The sequence below is a fragment of the Geotrypetes seraphini genome, chromosome 1 (assembly GCF_902459505.1).
Source record: "Geotrypetes seraphini chromosome 1, aGeoSer1.1, whole genome shotgun sequence".
Lineage (NCBI taxonomy): Eukaryota > Metazoa > Chordata > Amphibia > Gymnophiona > Dermophiidae > Geotrypetes > Geotrypetes seraphini.
In genome coordinates, this window is record NC_047084.1 from 178,283,220 (window position 1) to 178,310,905 (window position 27,686).

At 42.3% G+C, this 27,686-nt stretch overlaps 1 protein-coding gene across 4 annotated transcripts in view; it reads left to right on the forward strand.

Moving 5' to 3' along the window:
- PALLD (palladin, cytoskeletal associated protein) overlaps window positions 1–27,686 on the forward strand; it is a 792,721-nt gene that overhangs the window by 428,478 nt on the left and 336,557 nt on the right. For all 4 annotated transcript variants that reach the window (XM_033942034.1, XM_033942043.1, XM_033942063.1 and 1 more), the window contains 2 exons: window positions 13,326–13,445; window positions 20,668–20,974. In XM_033942034.1, the coding sequence (XP_033797925.1) occupies window positions 13,326–13,445; window positions 20,668–20,974 (427 nt within the window). The remainder of the gene's footprint in view (window positions 1–13,325; window positions 13,446–20,667; window positions 20,975–27,686) is intronic.

Consider the following 27,686-nt stretch of genomic DNA (forward strand, 5'->3'; position numbering starts at 1 on the left):
TACAGATAAGATAAATGACTAGCTGATACCATGTAAGATATGCTGGATGACTGAGGATATATACTGTTGTTTTCCTTTTGACATAGACTTTATATTGAAAGCACAGAAATTTTGATGAGAATTTTAAGGATTTTTTTGTTGAGGTTATGCTCTACTTGTTTCCTTGACAGTATAATTTGACATTTTTGGATAGCAAAGAGTGGAGAGTAGGCTTTCTAAAAAGGAAGGAAATTGGAAAAGAAAACAGCAAATAGTGAAGATAGATGGAATCAAAGAAGCAATTCATATGATAGTGAAAAGCCAAGAAGGAGCTACTTGTTCTGCCAAAACCACCTCTCCTCTCCCCTACTCTCTATTTAAGCGGATGGTGCTCTCATCCTCCCTGTCTCATCGGCTCTCATACTAGGGGCCACCTTTGACTCCTCTGCACAAATCCAGCAGACTTCCAAAACCTGTTGCTTCTTTCTCTATAATATCACCAAAATCTGGCCCTTCCTCTCAGAGCACACCACCAAACCCTTATCCACACCTTTATCACCTCTCACCTTGACTACTTCTACTTGATTCTCACAGGTATTCCTAGTAACCACCTCTCTCCCCTTCTATTGGTTCGAAATTCTGAATGCTTGACTTATATTCCACCAGAGTAGCTACACCCTTATCACCCTTCTCTTCAAATCACTCGATTGGCTTCCTATCCATTGCCTTATGCAATTCAAATTCCCCTTACTGATTTACAAATGCATTCACTCTGCAGCCCCTCAATATCTCTCCTTTCATAGCTCTTCCTATATTCCTCCCCGGGAGCTCCATTCATCAGGTAAGTCTCTTATCTGTACCCTTCTCCACTAATGCCAGCTCCAGGCTCTGTTTCTTCTCTCTTGCTGTGCTTTACACCTGGAACAGACTTCCTGAATCACTATGTCTTACTCCCTTGCTGGCTGTATTCATATCTAGGTTCAAGACCCACTTTTTCAAGGTTGCTTTTAACTCCTTACCCCTCACTCACTGTAAGGCATTCATGCTTGATGAACTCCCCAACCCCCTACTTGTTATGCTTGTCTGTCTGTATACTTTGGATTGTAAGTTCTTCTGAGAAGGGACCATGTCTTAAATGTACTAATGTACAACACTGCGTATGTCTAGCAGCAGTATAAAAATGATAAGTAGTATTTATTTATTTAATTATATAATTATATATATACTAGTTGTTTAGCCCGTTACATTAACGGGTGCTAGCAGCCCTTCTCCCATACTTTTACCTCCTCCCTGTCCAGCAGCACCCCCACCCATTCCCTGCTCCCCCTATATAGCAGTAGCCCTTCTCCTTTTATGTCCCCCTGTTCAGCATCACCCCATTTACAGCTCCCCATATCCAGCAGTAGCTCTTCTCCTTTGCAGGAGCCCTTCTCCCTTCCTTTTACCTCTGCCCCCCCCCATCTAGCAGCACCTCTTCCCTGCTTCCCCTATCCAGCAGTAGGCCTCCCTTCCTGTTACCTCCCCCCCTGTCCAGAATCACCTCTTCCCTGCTCCTCCTGTACTGCAGCACCCCCTTATCTGCTCCCCCTGTCCAGTCCGGTGATCTCCAGCCATCAGGCTGGCTCCTGCAGGGAGTCTAGTTCCTGTCCGGTCCCCGCCAGGCGTGTGAGCCTGCTCCGCCCCCTCCCGACCTGCCGGGAGTATTTGAATTAGACCCGATGGTTCCTGTTGAGGGAAGCACTCCTCACCGGACTCAGTGGTGAACTCCAGCCATCGGGCCGACATCCGCCTTGTTTTTTTTCCTTTTTTTAGTTGAAAGACGTGGCGGTGGCTCCTCTCATGATCCTCACCTGCGTCGGAAGTCCGACACAGGCGGGGATTGTGAAAGTAGCCGCCGCCGCGTCTTTCAAAGAATCGTAAGCCGCGCATGCGCACTTCCTATGTGTCGTTACAGCTCACGGAAAACCGGCGCATACTTAGGAAGTGCGCATGCGCGGCTTACCATTTTATTATATTAGATACCACTTAAAACCTAAGTGGTTTACATTCAGGTTCTCAAACATTTTCCCTATCTATCCTGGTGGGCTCACAATCTATCTAATGTACCTGGGGCAATTGGGGATTAAGTGGCTTGCCCAGGATCTCAAGGTGCAGTGTGGGATTTGAATCCACAACCTCAGGAAGCACATTGGTTATCCATGCTGATCCATTGACTAATTTGATGTCACCTAACATCAGTGTTTCTTGCTATGTGTACAGCACTAAACATGAGCCTTCCCTGATCTAAAATACATTCTTTCAATATGAACAAACTATTATAGAAATATTTTATTGTTTATTGTGAGCTTCTATTACCTAGCTAATGACTGGGGAGTCAATTCAGAGCGGTTTGCATGAGCTTCTGTAAAAGATGTTACAATACTTGAGCTTCTGTAGAGGTGTTATAATACAGTTATTAATACCAGCATAATTATGGTATAATCAATTAAACATCCTACTTATGTTACTGGCACATCGATCGTCCTACTTATATGTATATGTTCATAGCAAATCAATCATCCTGCCTATATTCACATCTAATATTAGATTTACTAATGCAGCTAAGTGCACAATATTTTCACACCTCCTAAGGAGTTTGGCCTATTCAACTAAATATAGTTTATATACAAGTATCGTGTTTTATGTTTATTCAAAAAATAATTAAAAATAAGATTCTGTATTGGGTCAAGGAATATAAATACTAGTGTAATCAAGACCTTTTCTGGAGAAGTACTGTATATAAGTCCTTCTCCAGTCCAATGGAATCCCCCATCCCCCACCCCACCCCAATTCTAAGGTTCTATTAAACATATTCCTTCTCTCAGTATCCTGGGATGTATCTCATCAGACCCATAGCTGTGCAAGTTATTGATAAACACTTTCTTCCTTGAATGATTTGGTATCGACTGCATTCCCATCTGCACCTTTATCATCATTTGTGGTCCTTCTCCAGAATTTTCTTCCATGAACTGCAAAGTATTTAACATGTCTACTTTTTTCTCATCACCTTCCACACATTTGTCTTCAGTATCTTTGAGCCTTGCAATCTCACTTCTAACCTTTCTTTGGCCTTCCTCCTTTCCCCCAACATTCCAGCAAAAGTCTTGTCACCTAGCATTATAGTTTTAGCTATTTTAAACTCTGGCTGTGCTTTCCCCATTCTGATTTATTTCATATTTATGAACGTGTTGAATTTTTTTTCTCTGTGTTTTATGAAATCGATGGGCTTAAATCATGAGTGTGAGAGGGCTGTGTACTAAAGCGCAGTACATTGTTGTACTTACCTCACCTTAGGTGCAAAACTTAAAGTATGAGATGGATGGTGTGAAGAGCATGAAGAAAGACCTGGCGAAGCTTAAAGAATGGTCTGAAATTTGGCATATAAAATTTAATGCTAAGAAATGCAAGGTCATGCAGTTGGGCTGCAAAAACCCAAGGGAACGGCACAGTTTATGGGGTGAAGAACTTATGTGCACGACAGAAGAGCGGGACTTGGGTGTGATTGTATGTGATGACCTTACGGTGGCCAAACAGGTTGAAAAGATGACGGCGAAAGCTAGAAAGAACAAGCTCCGATCCCATATAGGGAGGAGCGAGGCCAAATCGGCCGAAGCCGGAGCGAAAGAGGGTAGGGGGGGGTTGGGGGGAGGGAGTAGGACAAGGAACCAATCAGCGAGGAAAAGCCGGGGGGGGGGGGTGGGTTTAGGAGAAGAAGGAGAAGCGGAAGGGAAGTCGCCCCTTTTCCCAACGGAGACACAAGGAGACAGACGCGACTTCCCTCCCGCCCACCCTTCACTACAGTCGCAGCCAGTCAGGCAGGCAGGTAAGCACAGCATATGGGTAGAAGGTTGACATCTTTACTGTGGTTAAGACATGGGGCACGTCGCCTTGCTTGGACGGCAGGGGGCCAGGCCATGATCTTCGCAACAAGGTACCGCTGATGAGGGGACACCTCCTTGAACGGGAAGGGTCCGGCGAGCTGGGGAAGCTGGTGACGGCGCCCCCCATTGTGCGGAATAGAGAGCCAGATGCTGTGCGCCTGACCAGTAGTTCCTTATATGTTGCCTGGTGATGTACATTGTGTGTTATGCCATGTTCTAAAGTGCGGTTACAGTGTACAGTTCATCACCGTTCATGTTGGATTATAATGTTACGTTGATAAGTTGGATAACAGTTTATGTAATAGTTCTGTATGGCTGCGGCCAAATAAAATTCCACTTGAGTTGACAAAAGCCTGAGTGTCATCATTGTACCACGATAGACCATGAAAGGTAAGCGCAACAGTGCTGAGTGCACGATTTGGGATGCTAGGTTGCATAGGGAGATGTATGGCCAGCAGGAAAAATGAGGTATTAATGCCCCTGTATAAGACTTTGGTGAGACCTCATTTAGAATATTGTGTACAATTCTGGAGGCCACACCTTCAAAAAGATATAATAAAGATGGAGTCGGTCCAGAGGAAGGCTACTAAAATGGTATGTGGCCTTCATCATAAGGCGTATGGGGACAAACTTAAAGATCTCAAACTGTATACTTTGGAGGAAATGTGGGAGAAGGGAGATATGATAGAGATGTTTAAATACAATCAGCAAAAAATTGTTATTAGCCTATTGGTGGAGATACCCATGAAAGTGCATTTATAATAGGTGGAGAAAAAGCCTCAACTTATCAACAATATACGGACGGCAACCCAATGAGTTCTTAAGCCAGTCCTGCTCTGTATCATAGGCAAAAAAACTCCACACGGTTTCAAAATATAACTTTTCAAAACGGAACCAAAGCCACCACTGTGCACAGGGAGCCAGAAAAAGAACAACAGTTCACTTATCTTCTGCCGATGGCAACAACAGCAGCGAGTAGATCTTCCTGCTATAGCACTTCTCACGCTGACAAAAGACAAGGAACTGGATGTCACCAAGGCTCTTGTTTCGCCGAACAACAGCTGCGTCAGGGCAATCACCTTCTCTCCTGCTCCGTCCACACACGGCTCAGAATGGCACTAGGATTTATGATTCTGTGAAATCGCTGTATACCTGTATTCCTCAATCAGAAGCACTTCAAGTAGTGAAGGAAGTTTTAGATGCTCGGCCCCATCCACATCAAGTGCCTACGGAGGTTATAACAGCTTTAACAACGATTGCGATGTCCAAGAATTACTTCTTTTTGATCATAAGTTTTTTCAGCAGAAAACAGGGGTGGCAATGGGGGCATCATTTGCCTCTTCCATAGCGAATTTGTTTATGGCTAAGTTTGAACAAGACTAGATATATGCATCGAATTTTATGGTCCATATTAAAGTGTGGAGAAGGTATATAGATATTTTTCTGCTATGGACCTCGACGCAGGAACATCTTGACAGATTTTTCAGTATTTAAACAGCTGCCACCCCACAATTAAATTTGAAATGAAATGTGACAGTGTAGAAATTATATTTTTGGACGTGAAAATCATACAGGATAATGGTAGATTTGTAACATCTGTCTTTACGAAACCTTCAGACAGGAATACCTTGTTGCAGTACACTAGTATGCACCTTATCACGCTGAAGAACAACTTGCCAGTGTCTCAATTCTTACAGTATAGAAGAATATGTCATTCTACTGAAGATTTTGTGAATAATGCACAATTGTTACACAGTAAATATGAACAGCGAGGGTACCCAAAGTCTGTCATTTCTAAAAAGGGCGAGGTTTAGTGCTCGGGAACAATTGTTACAATATAGACCAAAGAATGACAAGAGTGATTCTACAGCATGTGTTCTACGATATTCTGGCATATCACAGCGGCTTGGGAGAAAAATTAAATCTTTATGGCCCATGCTGCAAACTAAGCAAAACTGTCAGGATTTGGATTGTAAAATTGCCTTTGCTCGAAATAGAAATTTGAAAGAATTGTTGTGCCCTGCGGATGTTTGGACAAAGATGGAAAGAGGGAGGGTTGGACTTTTTCGGTGTAACCAGTGCACTGCTTGTTCTTTATTAAATGAGGGAGACCTAATTTGCATACCCGGAAGAAAATGTATCAGGATGACCCAGTTTGTTACTTGTGAAAGCATTGGAGTAGTTTATGCAATACTCTGCCCTTGCGATCTGTGCTACATAGGACATACTGCACGCAGTCTTAAAACCAGACTGTTTGAACATCGTTCTAACATTTCACACAAAAGACAGGTAGATATACTCACACGACATTGTGTTGAAAAAAATCATTCTTTTGAGGAATTTAGGTGCTTTGTATTACATCATATTCCCCTTACAGCTCGTCGTGGGGATGTAAAAAGATTGTTATACCAAAGTGAACAGCGGTCTATTTTCTTTTTGAAAACTATCTGGCCTTATGGACTTAATCAGAAAGTAGAATGGTGTGCCTTCTACTGATGGTGAGATCGTTTGTTCCAGTAAATAAAGTTTTTTGATATTGACCCCAATGAACCCGGAAGTATAAATCCTAGTGCCATTCTGAGCCGTGTGTGGACGGAGCAGGACAGAAGGTGATTGCTCTGACGCAGCCATTGTTCGGCGAAACAAGAGCCTTGGTGACATCCAGTTCCTTTGTCTTTTGTCAGCGTGAGAAGTGCTATAGCAGGAAGATCTACTCGCTGCTGCTGTTGCCATCGGCAGAAGATAAGTGAACTGTTGTTCTTTTTCTGGCTCCCTGTGCACAGTGGTGGCGTTGGTCCCGTTTTGAAAAGTTACATTTTGAAATGTGTGGAGTTTTTTGCCTATGATACAGAGCAGGACTGGCTTAAGAACTCATTGGGTTGACGTCCGTATATTGTTGATAAGTTGAGGCTTTTTCTCCACCTATTATAAATGCACTTTCATGGGGTATCTTCACCACTAGGCTAATAACAATTTTTTGCTGATTGTATTTTTATTTTGTTATTGCGACTTGGATTCTTGAGAGATGTTTAAATACCTACGTAATGTAAATGCACATGAGTTGAGTTTCTTTTCAAAGGAAACTGCAATGAGAGGACATAAGATGAAGTTAAGAGGTGATAGGCTCAGAAGTAATCTAAAGAATTACTTTTGTACAGAAAGGATGGTAGATGCATGGAAAAAGTCTCCTGGAAGAAGTGGTGGAAACAGAGACTGTGTCTGAATTCAAAAGGGCCTGGGATAGGCACGTGGGATCTCTCAGAGAGAGAGAAAGAGATGATTACTGTGGATGGGCCAACTGGATGGGCCATTTGACCTTTATCTGCCATCATGTTTCTATGTCTGTGTAGTAAATGCAGGGGACGAGTCCAGCATCTGCCCTGCATTTATTTATTTTAAAAATTTCTTCCCACTTAACATCTAAGCGGGTTACAGTAGAAAACACACATACTCAAACATATCATAATATATGCATCCTATCCAATTCTTCACATATAATAGCTAAAACTAGCATAATGCTCATAAAAATGCTCATCCTCTGTGAACCATAAAATGCAGTATTATGCTAAGCTAACAAAAAGATTTGGCACATAAAATGGTTTTCAATTGCTTCTTAAATAACATTTTCTCTTTGCATAATCTGAAGCATCCTGGCAAATGTGGACCAACAACCGAAATAGCTGTTACTTGTGTTCTTCTGTAATGTGTTTCACCTAACTTCATTGCGGATTGAGATCTCAAACTTCTAGAAGGTATATACTGCTTCAAGAGCTGTCTTAGGTACAAAGGAGTCTCCCCATAACCACACAGTGGGGAATTCAGTAAATGACACCCAAATTCAGGTGCCAGGATGATTTGCGCTAAGTTAGAATTCTGTTAAGAGCACTCTATGCGGAGTGCCCTTTACAGAATGCTAGCTTAATGCGTGTTTTGTACCAAACTTTGGGCACCACAGCATTTACATCTGTAACATAGTTTATTCAGGTCTCTCAAAAAATAATTTGAAAACATTAGAAACGGTCCAAAAGACAGCCATTAAAGTATTGGGATATAAGAAGAAATTTGTTAGAGTCTCTCCTTTATTTTTACAATATTGCCTGTTAACATCTGGACCTGGAAAGGCCCAGTTGTCCCTTAATTCCTAACCCCCTTCCCCCCTCCCTTAAACCTACCTATAACAATTAACACACAATAACCACAAAACTCAATTTTGATAAAACCGAGTCGCAGCTCTGTTTATTGAACAAATTAGCAGTTAATATTGAACAAATTAAACAGTTAATTAAAACAAAATCGAGCTACCAGAAGGATACCCAAGCAGCTTTTTGCCTGTGACCCTGCCTCAGCCCCAGCAAGGGTCTGGGGATGGCAGTGACCTCCCTGCCCCCTTCGAACGGGTCCCCAGTCTGCCTGGGGACCCCCATTCAAACAGCTGCCTACCATCCACTCATTTCACAATGAGCCCCAATTGGTAGCTCGATACCCGCCGCTGCGAGCTCAGGGCTCCCACCTCCAGGAACCAACTCCATAACTTTGAGGGAGGGAGGATGGGGAAGCAGCCACGAGGACCCGAAAATCCTTGGTCCTGAAACAGCCGTTGCAGCCTAAAGTCCTGTCCCTTCTTCAGCCGCTGCAACCTATCCCCACTGTCCCACGAAGCAGGAGACAAACTGGCTAATCGTGCTGCACCTTCCCTGAAACTCCCGCCCCTAAACCCTCTGGGAGCCAATCCCAAAGGGCCAACACACAGGCCTTCCAGCCCCATGTGACTTTTCTTACAGGATCCAGTTCAAGGTTTTGACTCTTACACATAAGGCTTTCATTTCTCATCAGCCTAACTATTTGCACAATTTGACAATCCCATATGCACTTGCAAGAACTTTGAGATGAATACAGGATAATAGCTTAGTGCTCCCTTTACCAAATAGAGCTAGATGGGAATCAACTAAAACTAAAGCTTCTTTTTATTTTATAGCTCCTCAACTGTGGAATCGTCTTCCGTGAGAATTGAGATTGGTGGCGAATGTTAAAGCATTTAAAACAATGTTGAAAACTTTTTATTTCCATGAAGCTTTTGGAGAATTTTCAACGTCTTCAGCTTTAGTGCATATATATTAGCTGAAATGGGTCTCTTTAACTGTATCTCTGTGATACAGAATTGATGCAAGGATCTTTCTACTTACATGTAGTACATGGTAACATAGAGTATGAAGGCAGAAAAGGGCTGGCAGCCCAACAAGTCTGCCCACTCAGTAACCCTCCCTCCCCTGAGAATCCATCCTTTAAGCACAATTCTGTAGCAACCTCAACTGTTTGTCCCAACGACTCTTGAAGTCGAGCACGCTACTGGCCTCGACCACCTGGCATGGAAGACCATTCCATCGATCAATCACCCTTTCGGTGAAGAAGTATTTCCTGGTGTCACCATGAAATCTTCCCCCCTTAAATTTTAGCGGATGCCCTCTTGTCGCCGTGGGACCCTTAAGAGAAAAGATTTCTTCCTCCATTTTAATGCGGCCCGTAGGTGGTAGGTGTGAATTGGGGGGGGGTGTAGGTTGTTCTTCTTAGTGCTGGCCTGTTATATATGGAGTTCCTTTCTCTTATTGTATTTATATTGTAAATTGTAAGAACAGGTGGTATAGCAAGTTTTAATAAAACATAAAGCATACACCTGCCAAAATGTAGTGTAAATGCTGGCTCCCAACAAATATCACAATCACAGCTATGGGACCTGTATATATAACAAGTTTCTCTTAGCAAATAAAGGACGCCTCAGCCCCACCACTCCACCGCTATGTTAATTTCTTATTTGCGGGAAGAATTATATGGCACTTCATCATTGGCTGTACCTTTATAATTTTATCATTTTCATGCTATATATTTTTATATTATTTTTTCTTAATAAATAAGTGCTCTACAAAATTTTTTGTGTACTTAGCTCTTCTTTCAACCAACGCCTGGGAGTCTGACCCGACATAACATGTTTCGCACCCGAAGTGCTGTATCAAGGGTCTCCCTGTGAAATAGTGGAAGGAGTAAGTTAGGTGACATTCACAACAACCTCCCCCACGACTTAAAACTGGTTTTATCCCATTCATTCAGACCTCTGGCCAATGAGATGCAGAGGGGTGGAAACAACTGATTGAGAAGGGAGGGATATTTAAACCCCGAGGTTAGACGCCGCGGCCATCTTTTGCCTCTCATAGTTACTGTAGAGTCGGATGACACGCACGCTCTTGGTGAGTTATTAGCTTTTATGAATGAATGGGATAAAACCAGTTTTAAGTCGTGGGGGAGGTTGTTGTGAATGTCACCTAACATACTCCTTCCACTATTTCACAGGGAGACCCTTGATACAGCACTTTGGGTGCGAAACATGTCATGTCGGGTCAGACTCCCAGGCGTTGGCTGAAAGAAGAGCTAAGTACACAAAAAATTTTGTAGAGCACTTATTTATTAAGAAAAAAATAATATAAAAATATATAGCATGAAAATGATAAAAATATAAAGGTACAGCCAATGATGAAGTGCCACATAATTCTTCCCGCAAATAAGAAATTAACATAGCGGTGGAGTGGTGGGGCTGAGGCGTCCTTTATTTGCTAAGAGAAACTTGTGATATATACAGGTCCCTTAGCTGTGATTGTGATATATATTCGAAGGGACTTGAGAGAGTTATTGCAGATAGTGCCATACGAATATAGGGCTCCCAACAAATGGCAGTTCAGCATACAAATGACAGTATTCTATAACATTACACCTAACTTCTGGAAACACCCCTGATCCTGACTCTCCCGTGTTCATGTCCCTTTTGAAGCTGCATGCTATGAAAATTAGGCAAGCATATTATAGAATAGGGCACAGGATAGATGTGTGCGTAACTCCTAATTTCTGCCAATTAATGCCAGTAATCGGTTCTTACTGTCTAATTAGATAATTAATACAGTCAAGGATCACAGATCCGTACCCAACTTTGGACCACCTATACAGAACTTGGGGGTTATTGCATAGTCCTCTACTCATAGTCCTCTACCAACATTTCAAAATGATTGAGGTTGCCATACACAATACAAGTAACCCCACAATGAAGGAGCTTTCTCAATATTGTGGGTGCTCATCACTACCTACCGAGGCATGGAATGTAGGCTCTGGTGCAAAAACAAACCAAACATTCCCCCCCCCCCCCAAGTTCCTCTCAAACAATAATGTCTCCTATCAAGACAGTCAACAAGATAAAGCCTCCATTAACTTAAGTCCCTCCTCCCAAACACTAGACTTTTCCCCATACCCTGGACCTTTCCCCACACCCCTGATCCCTACTGGGCCTTGCCCAGGGGGGCCTTCACTGATAGTGTAGTGGACCAGAGGTTGTGGTAAGAGCGGGTAGCGTAGCTGGTTTTAAGAAAGGTTTGGACAGTTTCCTGGAGGAAAAGTCCATTGTCTGTTATTGAGAAAGACATGGCGAAAGCCACTGTTTGCCCTGGATCGGTAGCAGGGAATGTTGTTATACCTTGGATTTTTGACAGGTATTAGTGACCTGGATTGGCCACCGTGAGAATGGGCTACTGGACTAGATGGACTATTGGTCTGACCCAGTAAAGCTATTCTTATGTTCCTAGCTGAGGTCCCCATTCCAATCCTGTCTCAGAGCTGTTGGGGTTCAAAGTGGCAGCTATGACCTTAAACAGTAACCCTGCAATACTACTGCTAGGAATCAACTTGTCGTATAAAAGCGTCATTGCTTCAGAGTTAATTTTACTACAGCACAAAGATAAGCAATTTTATGTAAAAAGGCACTGATAGTAACTAGTTCAACTGAAGGAGGTTTTCCTGGACCTGTAATCCTATGTAATAAAAAGCTAGCCGCGCATGCACACTCTCTTATTTGCGTGTTCCGTGCGCTGTGGCCGAAGGAGTGCGCATGCGCGCTTATACGTCACCAGCCGATCGCCTCCACAAGCAGGACCGCAGCCAGCCGCCGATCTCCGTTCCTCCTGCACCATGGCATGCCAGGCATGTCCCTGCCTCCCCCGCCGCCAGCCTCGGGATCCTGGGGGCCGGCGGTGCGAGCCGCCCGGCCGGTGCTGAGGCCCCGCCTTCCCGCTTCCGCCCTACACGGCGCCGCCAGACCCGACAAAACGGCCCTACACTCACAGACCCATGAGCAGGGTTGCCATGGAAACCCAGCCGGAATAACATGCAGTCGCGCAAGGGTCAGTGAAAGGGGATCAGGAGCTAAAGAGAGATCGAAAAAAACAAACAAACAACAGTGGACAAGGAGAGAGAGACACACAGACAGTCACAGAAGGACAGAGGGCTAAAGAGACAGATTGAAAAAATAACAAAACACAGAGGACAATGAGAGAGAGACACACAGACACTCACAGAAGGACAGGGGGCTAAAGAGACAGATTGAAAAAATAACAAAACACAGAGGACAAGGAGAGAGAGAGACACAGGAAAAAAATGACAAACAGACATACAGCAGCCAAGGAGACAGACATACTTACATACAGCGTCCAAGTAGAGAGACAGAGAGTCAGTGGGCAAGGAGACAGCAAAAAAAAATACAAACAGCCAAGGAGACAAACAGAAAAAAATACAATGCCCAAGGATAAATTCAGGGAAAAAAAACATACAGTGGCCAAACATACAGTGGACTGCAAAAAAAGACATACAGCAGCCAATGAGACAGACAGACTGACAGCGACCAAGTAGACAATCAGCAAAAAACACAAACACAGAAAGCAAAAAAAGAGAAACATACAGTGGCCAAGGAGACAGGCATGCAACAAATAGGAAAAATATAAAAACTTTTAATAAATCAACAATACGTGAAGAAGGAATAAAAAAAGAAAGGAAGAGACACCTACAGGGAAACACAGGATCAAGAGTATACAGAGAAAACTGAAGTTTGCAGGAATCAGGAACATATAGAGAAAGGAGAGCAGAGACCCCTGCAAGAAGAGAAAAATAGCAAAGAGACTGGGGATGAGAAAGAGAGCAGAGATGCTTGCAGGGAGAAAAAGCTAAGCAGTAATGTTACAGCTTGAGAGTGCAGACTGAGGAAGAAAGCAGAGACAGCGCTACACAGGGAAATTGAGGGAGGAAAGAGACAGAAAGAAAAATACAGACAGACATAAATTCTAGCACCCGTTAATGTAACGGGCTTAACGACTAGTAATAGCATATACTGAGAAATTATTCCTAATTTAACTTCTGAATTCCTTTATAGAATGTGCTCATTCTGAAGTCCACGGGAATATCCAAAGTTAGTGAAAGTTCAGAAGCCGAATACAAAGACAGCACAAATACTGTACGGGACTTGATAGCTGGAAACCTGGAAATGTAAATGAAATTCTTCAGAGCTGATGGAATACAAAAATTGCTATTTTCCCTAACTTCGGTTGGTTTGTTTATTTGTAGAGGAGATTTGCACCCTGGTGATTGCAGAAGCATTTCCAGAAGATGCCGGGGCCTTCGCGTGCACTGCAGGAAATGAGTATGGCTCAGTGACATGCAGCTGCCTGCTGACCATCTGCTCAGGTGCGCAACAAACCAAAGGCAAACAGATGTGCCACTGGGGTCAGATTGTTTGTTTAGCTGAAAGTCGATGACAAACATGTGATGAATGAGTTGATGTACTATATCCCAGAGAATGGCTAATACAAGAAAGAATACTCTTACTAAATAGCCTTTCTATCTACTTGTGTCCTAAAACGATGGATAATATTCTATGTGAGGAGAACACAGTTTCCAGTGTTTTCTTAGTGTATTATCCTCAAAAGACAGTAAAAAGTGAAGAAGCCATATGGACAACATCAATCTCCTAATGTCCAGATGCTAATGTGAGGCCAAAAATGTGAACCTCACAGAAGTTTCTGGAGTTTGTTGCAGACAGCTGTTATTGAATCTCATCTGCCCTTCTATCAATAGAATTGATCACTTTTTCACTGTTTTGTTGTTGTTTTTGTTTAAAAACTTCATTAAAGGAACAGCACCCGTAGAAAACAAGCAAAAATAAGTTGCTCAGTAGGTGTGTGAATTTGAGTTCATCTACAGCAGGGATGTCAGAGTCCCTCCTCGAGGGCCACAATCCAGTCGGGTTTTCAGGATTTCCCCACTGAATATACTTGAGATCTCTTAGCATACAATGAAAGCAGTGCGTGCAAATAGATCTCATGCATATTCATTGGGGAAATCCTGAAAACCCAACTGGATTGCGGCCCTCGAGGAGGGACTATGCCACCCCTGATCTACAGCAATGATTCTCATACGAGTCCTCGGGACACACACAGCCAATCAGAATTTCAGGATACCCGCATGAATATGCATGAGATAGATTTCCAAGCAACAGAATTAGTATATGTAAATCTACCTCCGTTGTATTCATTGGGGATAGCCTATAAACAAGACTAACTGGGTGTGTCAAAATCATCTGTTATACACACTTCTCCCTTGGTATTCGCGGGGGTTAGGTGCAGAGCTGGACCGCGAAGTGTGAAAAATCACGAATAACTTCTCGGCCGGCTATGACCCATCCCCGCCTCCCTCCTGCATCCCCGGAACCTTACCTGGTGGTCTAGCGGTGAAGCGGGGCAGGAGCGATCTTCCTATGCTCCTGCCCCGTGCAGAGCCGTCATCAGAATGGCTGCCGTGAGTTCCCATTGTAGTCTCTGATGATGGCTCTGTACGGGGCAGGATCATAGGAAGATCGCTCCTGCCCCGCTTCACCGCTAGACCTCCAGGTAAGGTTCCGGGAGGCTTGGACGGCTTAAAAATAGCCAAAAAATGAAAATAGTTTTTTGCAATAAAAATCGCAAATAACTGAATCCGCGGATATTGAAACTGCGGATTCGGAGGGAAAATTGTAATATAATCAAAAAAATGTTTTATATATTTAAAAAAGAGCGAGACAGCCTAGGAGATTTCCAGTTTGATACGACTTTAAGTCAGAGGAAGTTCTTGCCTATATGTTTGGATTTATGTTTTAGAAGTAGCACACAAGACTTAAGAAGTAGGCCTCAACAAAAAGGAGAGCAGGGGCAGAGATGACTGTATTACATGAATATTCTGGCCTGGATTCTGTATAGGATGCCTGGGATGGCCATCCTATACAGAATTGGGCCTACACCCGCCCAAACTAAACCCAATTCTGTAACCGACGTCCATGTTACAGACGCCGGTTACAGAACCGGGTTACTTTAGAGGCGGCCGCTATATTTAATTGCAGCAAAGGATCTCCCTGCCATGATTAGTATAGCGGCTGCAGTTATGGCCGCCAGTCTCCCCCTCCCCCCACCCCCTAAATGAACGAGGCATGAATGATGCCCAATCCCTCCTGCCGAAAGACCCGCCCCCCGACAATCGCCGGCAGGAAGGTGCTCAACTCTTCATGCCGGTAGACCCCCCTACCCCCGATGATCACAGCAGGAGAGTGCCCAACCCATCCCGCTGAAAGACCCCCAACCTACCCCCCAACGATCGCCGGTGGGGGGGGGTCTACTGGCAGGAAAGGTTGAGCACCTTCCTGCTGGCGATCATCAGGGCGGGTCTTTCGGCAGGAGGGATTGGTCATCCTTCCTGCTTCGTTCGTTTAGGGGTGGGGGAGGGGAGACTGGCAGCCATAGCTGCGGCCACTATATTAATCGCAGCAGGGAGATCCCTTGTCACAATTAAGTATAGTGGCCGCCTCTACTTACAATGTAGGCCAGAATTTTGCTGGCCTACATTGTAAGCGTCTCCCACTCTACTGGGGAGACGCCTAGGGCTGCCTAAGTTTGCCTAAGGCTTCCGCCTAGCCTTAGGTGAGCTTAGGTGGGCTTGTGGGCCTCCCTAGGCTCATGGAGGTGCCTTCAATATAGATGGCCTGCCTGGGGAGCATTATTTTTAGAAAATGTGCCTCCCGATTGGCTGATTAGGCAGCTGTAGGACGCCTACAGTTGCCTACAATTGGGACACTAATATCATGCTTTTTCCATGGAAGGATAGTTTCCCTCTTGTTACTCCTGTCGCTATTCAAAACGTTCCCCTACAATTAGTCCAAAATATTAAAATTTTAAGGGTAATTTTCGATAATAAACTTACTTTTCACGACCATATTAGTAACATCATGAAAACTACCTTTTACAGATTACGTAAAATTCGCTCTATTTCAAAATTTCTATGTCCCAAGTCACTCAACATTCTGATTCACTCTTTGGTGATGTCTAAAATAGACTATTGCAATTCTCTATTTAAAGGAATTGCTTTACATGAAATAAAATGTCTCCAAATCATACAAAATGCATCAATTAAATTAATAACCAAATCCAGAAAATTCGACCATGTAACACCGCTTCTTAAAAATGCTCACTGGCTTCCAGTTATTCATAGAATAACTTTTAAACTTTGTATAATCATCTTCAAAACTCTATATAATATGACCCCCGCTTTTTTATTTAAATTATTAATTCCATATTCTGCAAGGAGAATTTTAAGATCCAACGAACAAAACTTATTGTCTATTCCTTCATTAAAAAGTATAAATACGAGAAGGCAATTTATTTTTTCATGTACTGCACCTCAGACTTGGAATGCCCTCCCTATTTTTTTAAGGGAGGAGAAGGAATTCGGAAAATTTAAAAGTAACTTAAAAACTTTTCTTTTTAAAGATGCCTTTGCAAACTGATTTTTTTATGTTACTACTCCATTTTACTTTATTATTACATTACATTACATTACATTAGGGATTTCTATTCCGCCATTACCTTGCGGTTCAAGGCGGATTACAAAAGGTTAATTTAAAAAAAAACAGAGTTACAATGATTAGCAAGAGAGGTAAGTGTTTTTTCCCTGAATGTCTCTTCTTTTTTTTTTTTTTTAATTTTATCTTTATTGAGTTTAAATTATATGTTAACACAATCATGATGAATAAAACAGTATCCACCTTACAGTACATAACATAAAAGAATATAAGGAAAATTTTAACATTCTTTCTACTGTTAATTAGTCCACAAATAATGAGGAAGAAGTATCACAAATCGGAGACTAATTAATTAATCCAGCAAATCATAAGAAATTTAGGCTGACTGAAGTGGACCCAATTAACTAACTTGGAACATTTTCTTGGTTACAAATAGGGGTACTTGCACATATCACCTCCTTATCAATATAAACCTCGATAAATGTGCAGATTCAAAAAAGATATATTTAGCTCCCCTATAATTAACTAAGCATTTACAGGGGTATCTCAAAATAAATGTAGCTCCAATTTTTAACACCTGTGATCTCAAGAGCAAAAACTGTTTCCTTTTTTTTTGAGTTATCCTAGAAACATCTGGATACATTCTTATTTTTTGATTAAAAAACAAAACATCTTTATATTTAAAAAACAACTTCAAAAGCCATTCTCTATCTGAATTTAATGCTAATTGTACAAAAAGTGTGGCAACCATTAATTCCTCTGATTCTGACTTCTCTAATAAGTTTGTTAAGTCCAATACATCTATTACTGGTTCTCGCTTGTCCTCCGGAGTCTTCTTCTTTCCCAAGGGAATATAGTATATTTTTGAAATTGGTGGAAAGGAACTCTGTGGGACTTTTAGAATCTCCGAAAGATACCGTTTAAACATATCAAAGAGCTGTAGTGGATATTAACTTTGGAAAATTAATCAGTCTCAAATTTTGTCTCCGTACTACATTTTCAAGAACCTCCATCTTGAAATTGATATTATCATTATCCCTCATAAGGAGCTGATTTTGTGCTCCCAATATTTCCAACTTTTTTTCCTGCTCAAGTGATTTTTTCTCAATGTTCACCATAACTTCCAATTTTCTTTCATGTTCTAATGATTTTTCCTCCAATTTGCCCACTTTTTTTTGCAATTTTAAAGTCTCAGAAAGTATCCCTGCAGAATGAGTAGACAGAGTTTGCAATTGATTTCCCAGGGAAATCTGTAATGTTGAGATTGCCTCCCAAATTGAGTTTAAATCCACCACTGAAGGCTTTTCTATAGGAGCTAGGAAACATTTAATATCCAAATCTTTAAGTTGCTCAGTACCTGTTTGAGAATTTAAAGGTAATGGTGATTCTTGCCGTTCCTCCATTTTCCCCAAGACCTCCTGCGTTGGAAATGCTGTAGACATTCTCCGGGCTGCCAGTTCTTCATTTTCCTCCTCCTCACAGCTCCCGGAAGTTACCGCCACGCTCTCTTCACTCTCCTCACCCTGCAAACACAGTTGAGGGAGTGGCTGCGCCGGCGTGTCTCGTTCCTCCGGAGAGAAGCTGACCGCCTCAAAAGAGGTGGAAGGGCTTTCCGAAACGCCCCCACCTTGCGCCGAGGCTCTCACCGGATCTCGTTGGGCCCGGCGTTCGACGAACGCGTCCATAGGGCCAGGTAATTGCTGTGACTCGGGTTCAATAGGAAAAACCCGAGTTTTGGACTTGCGCTTCACCATTATTAGGAAGATAGGCTCAGGAGCGTTCAGCCAAATGACTTCAGTCCGCCATCTTAATTGACTCCTCCCCCCCCCTGAATGTCTCTTCTTTACTTTAATGAATTGTATTTCACCCCTCCTTACCTAATGTCAAGAGTATGTTAAACAGTGTAATTTAGTTTTTATTTATTTTTTTTTTTTTAAATATTCGTATGTATTGTACTGTTACCTAACAAATGTAAATTTTAATGTGTACATCGCTTTGAAGTTTGATTAAGCGATTCATCAAGATACCTAATAAACTTGAAACTTGAAACTTGACACAGTTTACAGAATCCGGGCCTCTGTGTCTCTGGCTATAGAGAAAGCAGTTCTATACTGACACTGGCATTTAAATTAAATTAACAAGTTGCCACTAGCACTGAAAAATTTCCTCCTCCCCACCCCTGAGGCTCCTGAGAAAATTAACGAGTCATGGGATAGGAGGCAACGTTCAATTGTGGATTAAGAACTGGTTATCAGACAGAAAACAGAGGGTAAGGTTGAATAGCCATTTTTCTCAGTGGTGCAGGGTAAATAGTGGTGTGCCACAGGGATCTGTGCTATTTTACATATTTATAAATTATCTAGAACTTGGACTATGAGTGAGATGATAAAATTTGCAGATGACACTAAACTGTTCAAAGTTGTTAAAACGCATGCGGACTGTGAAAAACTGCAGGAAGACCTTAGGAAATTGGAAGACTGGGTGTCCAAATAGCAGATGAAATTCAATGTGGACAAATGCAAGCTGATGCACATTGGGAAAAATAAACCAAATCATAGTTATCAGATGCTAGGGAACACCTTGGGGGTCAGCGCTCAAAAAAAGGGTCTGGGTATCATCGTGAACAATACACTGAAGCTTTCCGCCAAATGTGCAGTGGCAGCCAAGAAGGCAAACAAGATGCTAGGAATTATTAGATTAAAAATGTTATAATGCCTCTATATCGCTTAATGGTGCAACCTCACCCTCAATATTGCATTCAATTCTGGTCTCCTTATCTCAAAAAAAGATATAGTAACAAAAATAAAAATTTCAAAGAAGAGCAACTAAGATGATAAAGGGGATGGTACTCCTCATATGAGGAAAGACTAAAAAGGTTAGGGATCTTCAGATTGGAAAAGAGATGGCTAAGGGGAGATATGATTGAAGTCTACAAAATCCTGAGTGGTGTAGAATGGGTACAAGTAGATTGATTTTTTTACTGCATCAAGATTTACAAAGACTAGGGGGCACTCAATGAAATACAGAGTAATACTTTTAAAACCAATAGAGGGAAATTTTTTTTCACTCAGAGGATAGTTAAGCTCTGGAATGCGTTGCCAGAGGATGTCGTAAGAGCAGTTAATGTAGCTGGTTTTAAAAAAGGTTTGGACAAATCCCTGTTGAGACAGACATGGGATGATAGCATGGAATGCTGCTACTATTTGGGTTTTTGCCAGATACTAGTGACTTGTATTAGCCTCCATGAAGACAGGATCCTGGGCTAGATGGGTCAGTAAGGCTGTTCTTATGTACTGTAGGTAATGTTGAAGCAATAAGCAGACTCTTCAGAGATATCATAATTGCCAGGGGGAATCAAGGCTAGCTGCTCCAAATGATATCATAGGTCAGGTGAACTGTTCCCTCTAAGCTGAGCAGGTGTCCTCCAACTGCATTGCTACCAGTAGGGGTAGTGCTTCAACTCTGTGTTTTCAGCCTCTAGGAATAGGCAGGTTCTCTGGAGTCCTGAAAACTTGGCTGTCCCTGACTACTGAAAATGTGATGGTGAAACAGCACCCCCCACTGGCAGCTTAGATAGAACAATGGCCAGGTGCCTGCCCTCATTCACTGCCAGAGCCAGGAACATATAGGAATTGCTGCCACTGGTAACACCCATATGTTACAGGTTAAGGCAGTGGTTCCCCACCCTGACCTGGAGGATCACCAGCCAATCAGGTTTTCAGGATAGCCTTAATGAATATGCATGGTACAGGTTTGCATACCTGTCACTCCATTACATGCAAATCTCTCTCATGCGTATTCATTAAGACTACCCTGAAAACCTGACTGGCTGGTGGTCCTCCAGGACAGGGTTGGGAACCACTGGGTTAAGGGAATGCAGGAGTAACTAAACTGCCGTATTCCCCCCAATTTAGGGAATCCTGCAGGACCTATCTAGTATTAAAAGAGAGCCCAGATGTGTTGCTTTAGCAAAGTTTAGTAAATAGGCCCCGTTGAGCAATTTCTTTTTCAATGAACATGCTTATGCGGATAGTCTTGGTGAGCCTTGATGAGTAAATACCCTATATCTTCTTTAATTGTTAGCCAGCAACGATGGCTGTAGAAATGACATGTCAGCAAGAGAAGAAAATAATGAGGATTTTCAGCAGTTTCCACCTCCCCCACCAATCACAGAGATTAGTTGTCTTGAGCTTCTTCCAAAGAAACCTCTCGAGAGCCTTCAGTTCAACAACGCCGAGTTCAGACCAAATGCTGCAGAAAGAAACGCCAACGGTGTCCACCCCAACCATGGAATAAATGGTGTGAGTGACAATAACACAGCTGCTCCAGCTCCACACGTTCTTCTCTCGCCCACCAAAGAGCCTCCACCAGTCCTGGCCAAACCTAAACTGTGAGTACATCGGGGTTTCGTCTTACTTTTCATTCCAAAATGCAGGTGCTGTTGAAAGCTGTGCTTCAGCTCTGGAATTTGTTTGGTGGAAGGTGTCAGGTGCTGTAAATGTTTTGTGGGCAGATTTCACCTTAGTTTGATTCTAGACTTCAGGAAATGGCATCAAAGTAGCTCAACAGTGCTGTTTTTTGATATCTAGTGGAAATATCTTTATTGCTTTTTTATTGATTTAATTCTGTTTTCCCCAAAGAGTTCAGAATGGGTTACAGGCTAAACTTACATAATATACAGTTAAATTTGCACTGGATTTATCCTAATTTGGCACATACTAGGGATCTAATAGCAGTATACGTGGTATACAGTTTGCAGGCTACAATTTGTCATAACTCCAGTGCAAGGTTCTTCAATACAAGTTTTATCCTACTTGACACATACTAGGGTTCAAACAAATCAATATTTGGGTTGGCCCCTACATATCTGGTCTCTCATTTTAGACTGAACTGTTCTAACAGGCCTTCTCGCGGAATTCACATGTTCACTTATCCTACAATAAAGGCCTGTCGATATAAAAGATTCTTGGATAGAACTCTTGCTTTTCAGGCAGGTAAATTGATTGAATGGTTGAGTAAATATCATTATGCATTCCTCATCCTACTTCAGTTTTAGAAAATTAGTAAAAACAAAATTATCTAATCGATTTGTAAGTTAAGGTTTTACTGTTTTTATTTTCACATTGTATGTACGTATTGATGATTTTATATTTTGTTTTATCAAGCCGCGCTAGTGGGGTTAGCGCACGTGACTTTTAATTACGCGCTAACCCCCGCACTGGCCAAAAAACTACTGCCTGCTCAAGGCAGGCGTTAGCGGCTAGCGCAGCTGGCAGTTTAACGCGTGCTATTACACGCGTTAGACCGCTAGCGCGGCTTGATAAAAGGAACCCTTAGTCCCTGATTGTCCAGCACTTCTTGTTGTAAACCGCCTGGAACTACTATGGCTTTGGTGGTGTATAAGAATAAAATTATTATTATTGTATACATAATATGTAGTTTACAGGATAAATTTGGCATAATTACAGTGCAAGATTTATCAGTATAACTTTTTATCCCAATGTGACACATAATCGATATACATGAATATTTCTTTGTAATCTAGTTAGGTGAGCTGTGTTTTTATTGCTTTTTTAAAGTTGAGGATTTGCCCAGTTAAGTCACACTGGCCGATCAAATCAGTACGTAACTGGATAGTGCAGCTGAATATCAGCACTGTTCTCCTTGACAGTCAGGGGTAGAGTCAGCAGAGACCTGGAAGCTACCTGAGCTCTGCGGATATTCAATGCCAGTACCCAGAGAGCTAACTTAGGGCTACCAGACGTCCGGATTTCCCCAGACTACTTTTCAAAACCCAGCACTTTGTCCAGGTTTTGAAAAGCTTCCTCAAATCACGTCAGGCAGGAAGTTCGCACATGCGCGGATTAGAGGTCTGCACGGGAACGGGAATCCCGCGGGTCCCACAGTGGTCCCGCAGGAATCCACCCTTACCCCATGGGACTCGAATGGGGACCCCCCTCTAGCCAACGGGACTCCCACGGGGATGGAAGGCTTTGGAAGCAGGGTTCATCCATATAATATAATGGACATGTCAGCCTTAGTAAAAGAGGAGGTTTATAAGTTAATTACTTGAACAGAAAACAAAAAAAGGGTTCCACTAAAGAGATTCCACAAGGAAAACGGCAGCGCAAACATAAAAGAAACTGTGGAATTGATGATCATGTCAGAAGTAATTGCTGCTTTTTATGGGGACTGGCGGGGATGGAGGTAATTCCTTGCGGGGACGGGTGGGGACAGAGAGGATCCTGACGGGGACGGGTGGGGACGGAGAGGATCCTGGCGGGGACGGGTGGGATTTCTGTCCCCGTGCAACTCTCTAGCGCGGATGTCACATGATGACATCCGCGCATGCACGGACTTCCTCCCTGCCCGATGCAATTTGCAGACAAGAGCGGGCAGCAGTGGACAAGAACAGGCAGCGGGTGAGAGGAGGCTAGGGCGGGACTGGGGGAGGGATTAAGGTGGGGATGGGCAGAACTGGGCGGGCCTGGGGGGCAGGTCTAGGTGTCCGGATTTTCCGATTGGAAAATCTGGCAACCCTAAGCTAACTGGGCACATCAGGATATATATATAATGCAGGCCTAACTATGCCCAGTTAGCCATCTGGGTACAGCACTGAATATTGGCCTTACCCAGGTAACTTCCAGGTGATGTAAAAAGTAGCATGCATAAAAGGACATTTCATTCAATTTTGCACCCTTCGTGCATTAAGAAAACCAAGAAGCATCTTAGTTAATTGCAAAAGAGCTCTTGTAGCCAGAAAATAAAAAGTTAAGATCTGCAGAAGATCACAAAGTAAGAGAAATGGTTTTCTTAGTGCACAATTTTATTTCAATTGCCCAGGCCAAAAAAATGTTAGACTTTTTGCAGACAGTGGAAATAAACAACTTTGAGAAGAGCTGTTACATCGCTCTTTCTAAGCAATCTCTACAAAAGTTACAGACAATACAAAATAATACTGTACAACCAGTCTCATTACACAAATATGATAGGATTACAAGATATTATATCAACTTACTTTGGCTGCCTATTGAAGTGAGAATTACATTTAATTTTTTTTTTGGCTTACTGTTTATTAAATGGTGACTGTCTGGGCTACAGGTATTCCCGTTTTCTATTTTCTTTCATCCCAAAGGAATAGAAGGTTAAATAATAATTGTCCATTTGTCTTGCCTTCAATGAACAGGCTTAAAAGTAATTATGATTAATTACTGTCAGTGTGAACTCCTAAAATGTCACAGGACATGGTTTTAGGTCTGAATTGTTATGGTTCTTTCTTAGGTTTTTGGAAAAATGTGAAAACATTTGTTTAGAAAGTGTTTTAATGAATATAACCGAGTACGTTACTCTTTATTGCACAATTGGTTGTAATTTCCAAGAGAATGTCTTAGTCTTTTTTTAAAACTATTGTAATCTGCTTAGAACCTTGTGGTAATAGTGGTATATAAATAAATATACGAGGGGGTGCTGAAAAGTTCTCAGCCCAACCAAGAAGAGAATGACATGGATATGGTTCGATCAATGATCTGGAACAATGTCAAAACTCAGAATTCCATTTCTGCAAATTACCACGTAACGAAATAAGACTCTTTTCAATTAGAGTGGCAAAATAACGCTCAGAATTTAGGAAGTTGGTTGGTTGCGCTGAGAACGTTTCAGCATGCCCTCGTATCATATCCTTGCATGCTACAGGGAGTAATGCTGCAGCCCGATCCAGAAAATTAGCAAATCTTTATGGCATCGTGTTAATATGCCCCCGGCAGTCATCCTAGCCACGAAAATCCCCCAAATTGTCATTCATCTTTGTAAATGTTTGTGCTGTCTCAGTCTGTACTTATGGAAGGTAATTTTGTAAGGGGGCACCTAGTTTAAGAGGACATCTAAGTGCTATTTTATAAAGACCCATATGCACCTATGTGCCTTTATAAAATACAGGCATTGGTGGCAAAAATTGCATCTACTACTGCTCTTGAGCCGGTGAAAATGCCCGCACCTAGATTCCTTAAATACATACATAATTAGCATAATTAATCATTTATGTGCATACTGTACCTGGGATCTTCCCAAACTCTGTCTTTGTCTACTGGCAAAGTGTGTGACATCATACTTGTACGCTGAACAGACATTTATAATAGGTCACATACATGTAAAATGATTTTCTAGGATTATCCCAGTGATAAGAATGGATAGATAGATTGCCTTTCGCCACCCGCTAATTATTGAAAAGTATTAGGTAAGTTGGTTATTGATCAGTGTTAATGCTTACATTCAAGTTTCAAGTTTATTAGGATTTTATATACCGCCTATCAAAGTTATCTAAGCGGTTTTTACAATCAGGTACTCAAGCATTTTCCCTCTCTGTCCCGGTGGGCTCACAATCTATCTAATGTACCTGGAGCTACGGAGGATTAAGTGACTTGCCCAGGGTCACAAGGAGCAGCGCGGGGTTTGAACCCACAACCCCAGGGTGCTGAGGCTGTAGATCCAACCACTGCGCCACACACATTCATTAACAAGACTCAGAACAGTCCAAGGAAGCTGTGATGTGAGGAGAAGACAACTGTTTCAACTATCACTGACCTTCCCTTAGTGTGCCACGAACAAATCTGCAGGCGTTTGGTGATTTCTGAGCTCATCTGTGTTTTTAAAGTTTTGTCAAATGTTTGTACTTCATAAATCTTTGAAACCCTGATAGCGAACTATAGTGTTTTCTTCCTGTATTTATTTGAGATAATGATTTGTAGTTTGGCATCTGATCAGCCCGGTTTAAATCATTGGTAATGAGCAGCCACAGACACACTTGTCTTAACAGAGTTCAAAAAATCGTGCAGGTTTTTGTCTGGAGTTGGAACTGATAATGTGCCTTATTTTTTCATCTTCCTGACAGCATTACGCATCTTTGGAAAGTAGACAAAACAGTCTTGTGGTTAGGTATTCAGAAGATCATAAGTAGTTCAGATGCAAGCTTTCGCAATGATATCATAACTTATTTCTAAGATAAACGGCGCAGGGTTTGCCTATACATTTTCAGGGCTTCCTGCTGTAGAGTTTCTAAGCCAGAGCAGGGAAACTGCAGGGAGGGGTCAGATAAGGTAACAAGGGAGTCTAAAAGCATACACAGCTGATGAAATAGGGGGAAAACCATATGGACAATCAGAAGCCAGGATACCACTGGGAGGAAATCAGTATCACAGCTTTTTAGAGTAACCTTTTACAAATATAGTTCAAATGACTCGCTTTTGAAATGTAAAGGATACACAAGCTTTAGCAAAGTTAACACATCTTAACAACTGTGTAAGCATAATCTCCCCTGGGAGAAATGTGGGCTAACCCAGACAAGGCATTAGGTATCTCTTGTGTCATTACTAATAAAAATCTGTCTATGAGAGGGAAAAAAATTTTTCTTTGATACAGAAAACATTTATATTCCCTACTGTCTTATCATTCCCTCTGTAATTCCCCTACCTGCTAAGCACCACTATCTCTCTTATCATTCCCTCTGTAATTCCAATTCCCTCACCAGAGCACTGTGCCAGAGCCTTCTTGTCCAGTCTGTATATCTTGACTAGAATTTAAGCTCTTTTGAGCAGGGACTGCTTATGTCTAGTTGCACTATAGAAATTATAAGTAGTAGTAGTAGTAGTATTACCAAGTCAATTAAACCAGCATTTGGGAGAGTTTGTTATTATCTTAAATCGAAAATATAGGGCCCCTTTTACTAAGGTGCGCTAGCATTTTTAGTGCACGCATGAAATTACCGCACGCTACACCGCACGATAAGCTTCTAGAATAATGCTGGCATTAAGGTCTAGCGCGCAGGGCAATTTAGCACGCGTTATACTGCATGTTAAGGCCCTAACGCACCTTAATAAAAGGAGCCCATAGTTTCTGTGGTTGATTTTCAAAAGATTTGTCCAGATTATTTGGAGAAATCTTTGACTTTTGTTTCCTGTCCCCATCCCTAGTGTTTAAATTCTGTTCAGTCAATTTCTAGACAGACAAAATTATGCCACCGGGAAAAAAAAGTTGGAGCTAGAGGTGTTCTGATGGCACAGTTTCACCTTAACTAGGCAGTATTGAAATCAGTTTTACTGCCACTCTAAAAGTGGCCTCAGCATGTGGGAAAGACCCGCGCTGGGGATAGCGCAGGCCACTTTTAGCACTGCTCAGTAAAATGGAATAAAAAGGGCACTGAGGGAGGACAAGGCCATAGTGGAGAATTATTTACGGAAGAATATATAAGAGAGCTACCTGAATCATAAATGGTTTTCAAGGTTGACGGTGCAGAGGAATTGAAAGAAATCTCAGTAAACCTGAAAGACAAAAGACCAGGACAAAAGAAGTTATCCTGCCGTTGTATCGGGCGATGGTGCGCCCGCATCTGGAATACTGCGTCCAATATTGGTCGCCGTACCTTAAGAAGGATATGGCGTTACTCGAGAGGGTTCAGAGGAGAGCGACACGTCTGAAAAAAGGGATGGAAAACCTTTCATACGCTGAGAGATTGGAGAAACTGGGTCTCTTTTCCCTGGAGAAGAGGAGACTTAGAGGGGATATGGTAGAGACTTATAAGATCATGAAGGGCATAGAGAGAGTAGAGAGGGACAGATTCTTCAAACTTTCTAAAAATAAAAGAACAAGAGGGCACTCGGAAAAGTTGAAAGGGGACAGATTCAAAACGAATGCTAGGAAGTTCTTCTTTACCCAACGAGTGGTGGACTACTGGAATGCGCTTCCAGAGGGCGTAATAGGGCAGAGTACAGTACTGGGGTTTAAGAAAGGATTGGACAATTTCCTGCTGGAAAAGGGGATAGAAGGGTATAAATAGAGGATTACTGCACAGGTCCTGGACCTGTTGTGCCGCCGCGTGAGCGGACTTCTGGGCATGATGGACCTCAGGTCTGACCCAGGAGAGGCATTGCTTATGTTCTTATGACATACTCATCTAAGTTGACAAGTTGGAGTGATAAATCACCTGGCCTGGATGGTATACACCCCAGGGTACTGAAAGAACTCAAACATGAAATTGCTGATCTGCTATTACTGATATGTAACCTGTCATTAAAATTGTCTGTAGTGCCTGAAGATTGGAGGGTGGCCAA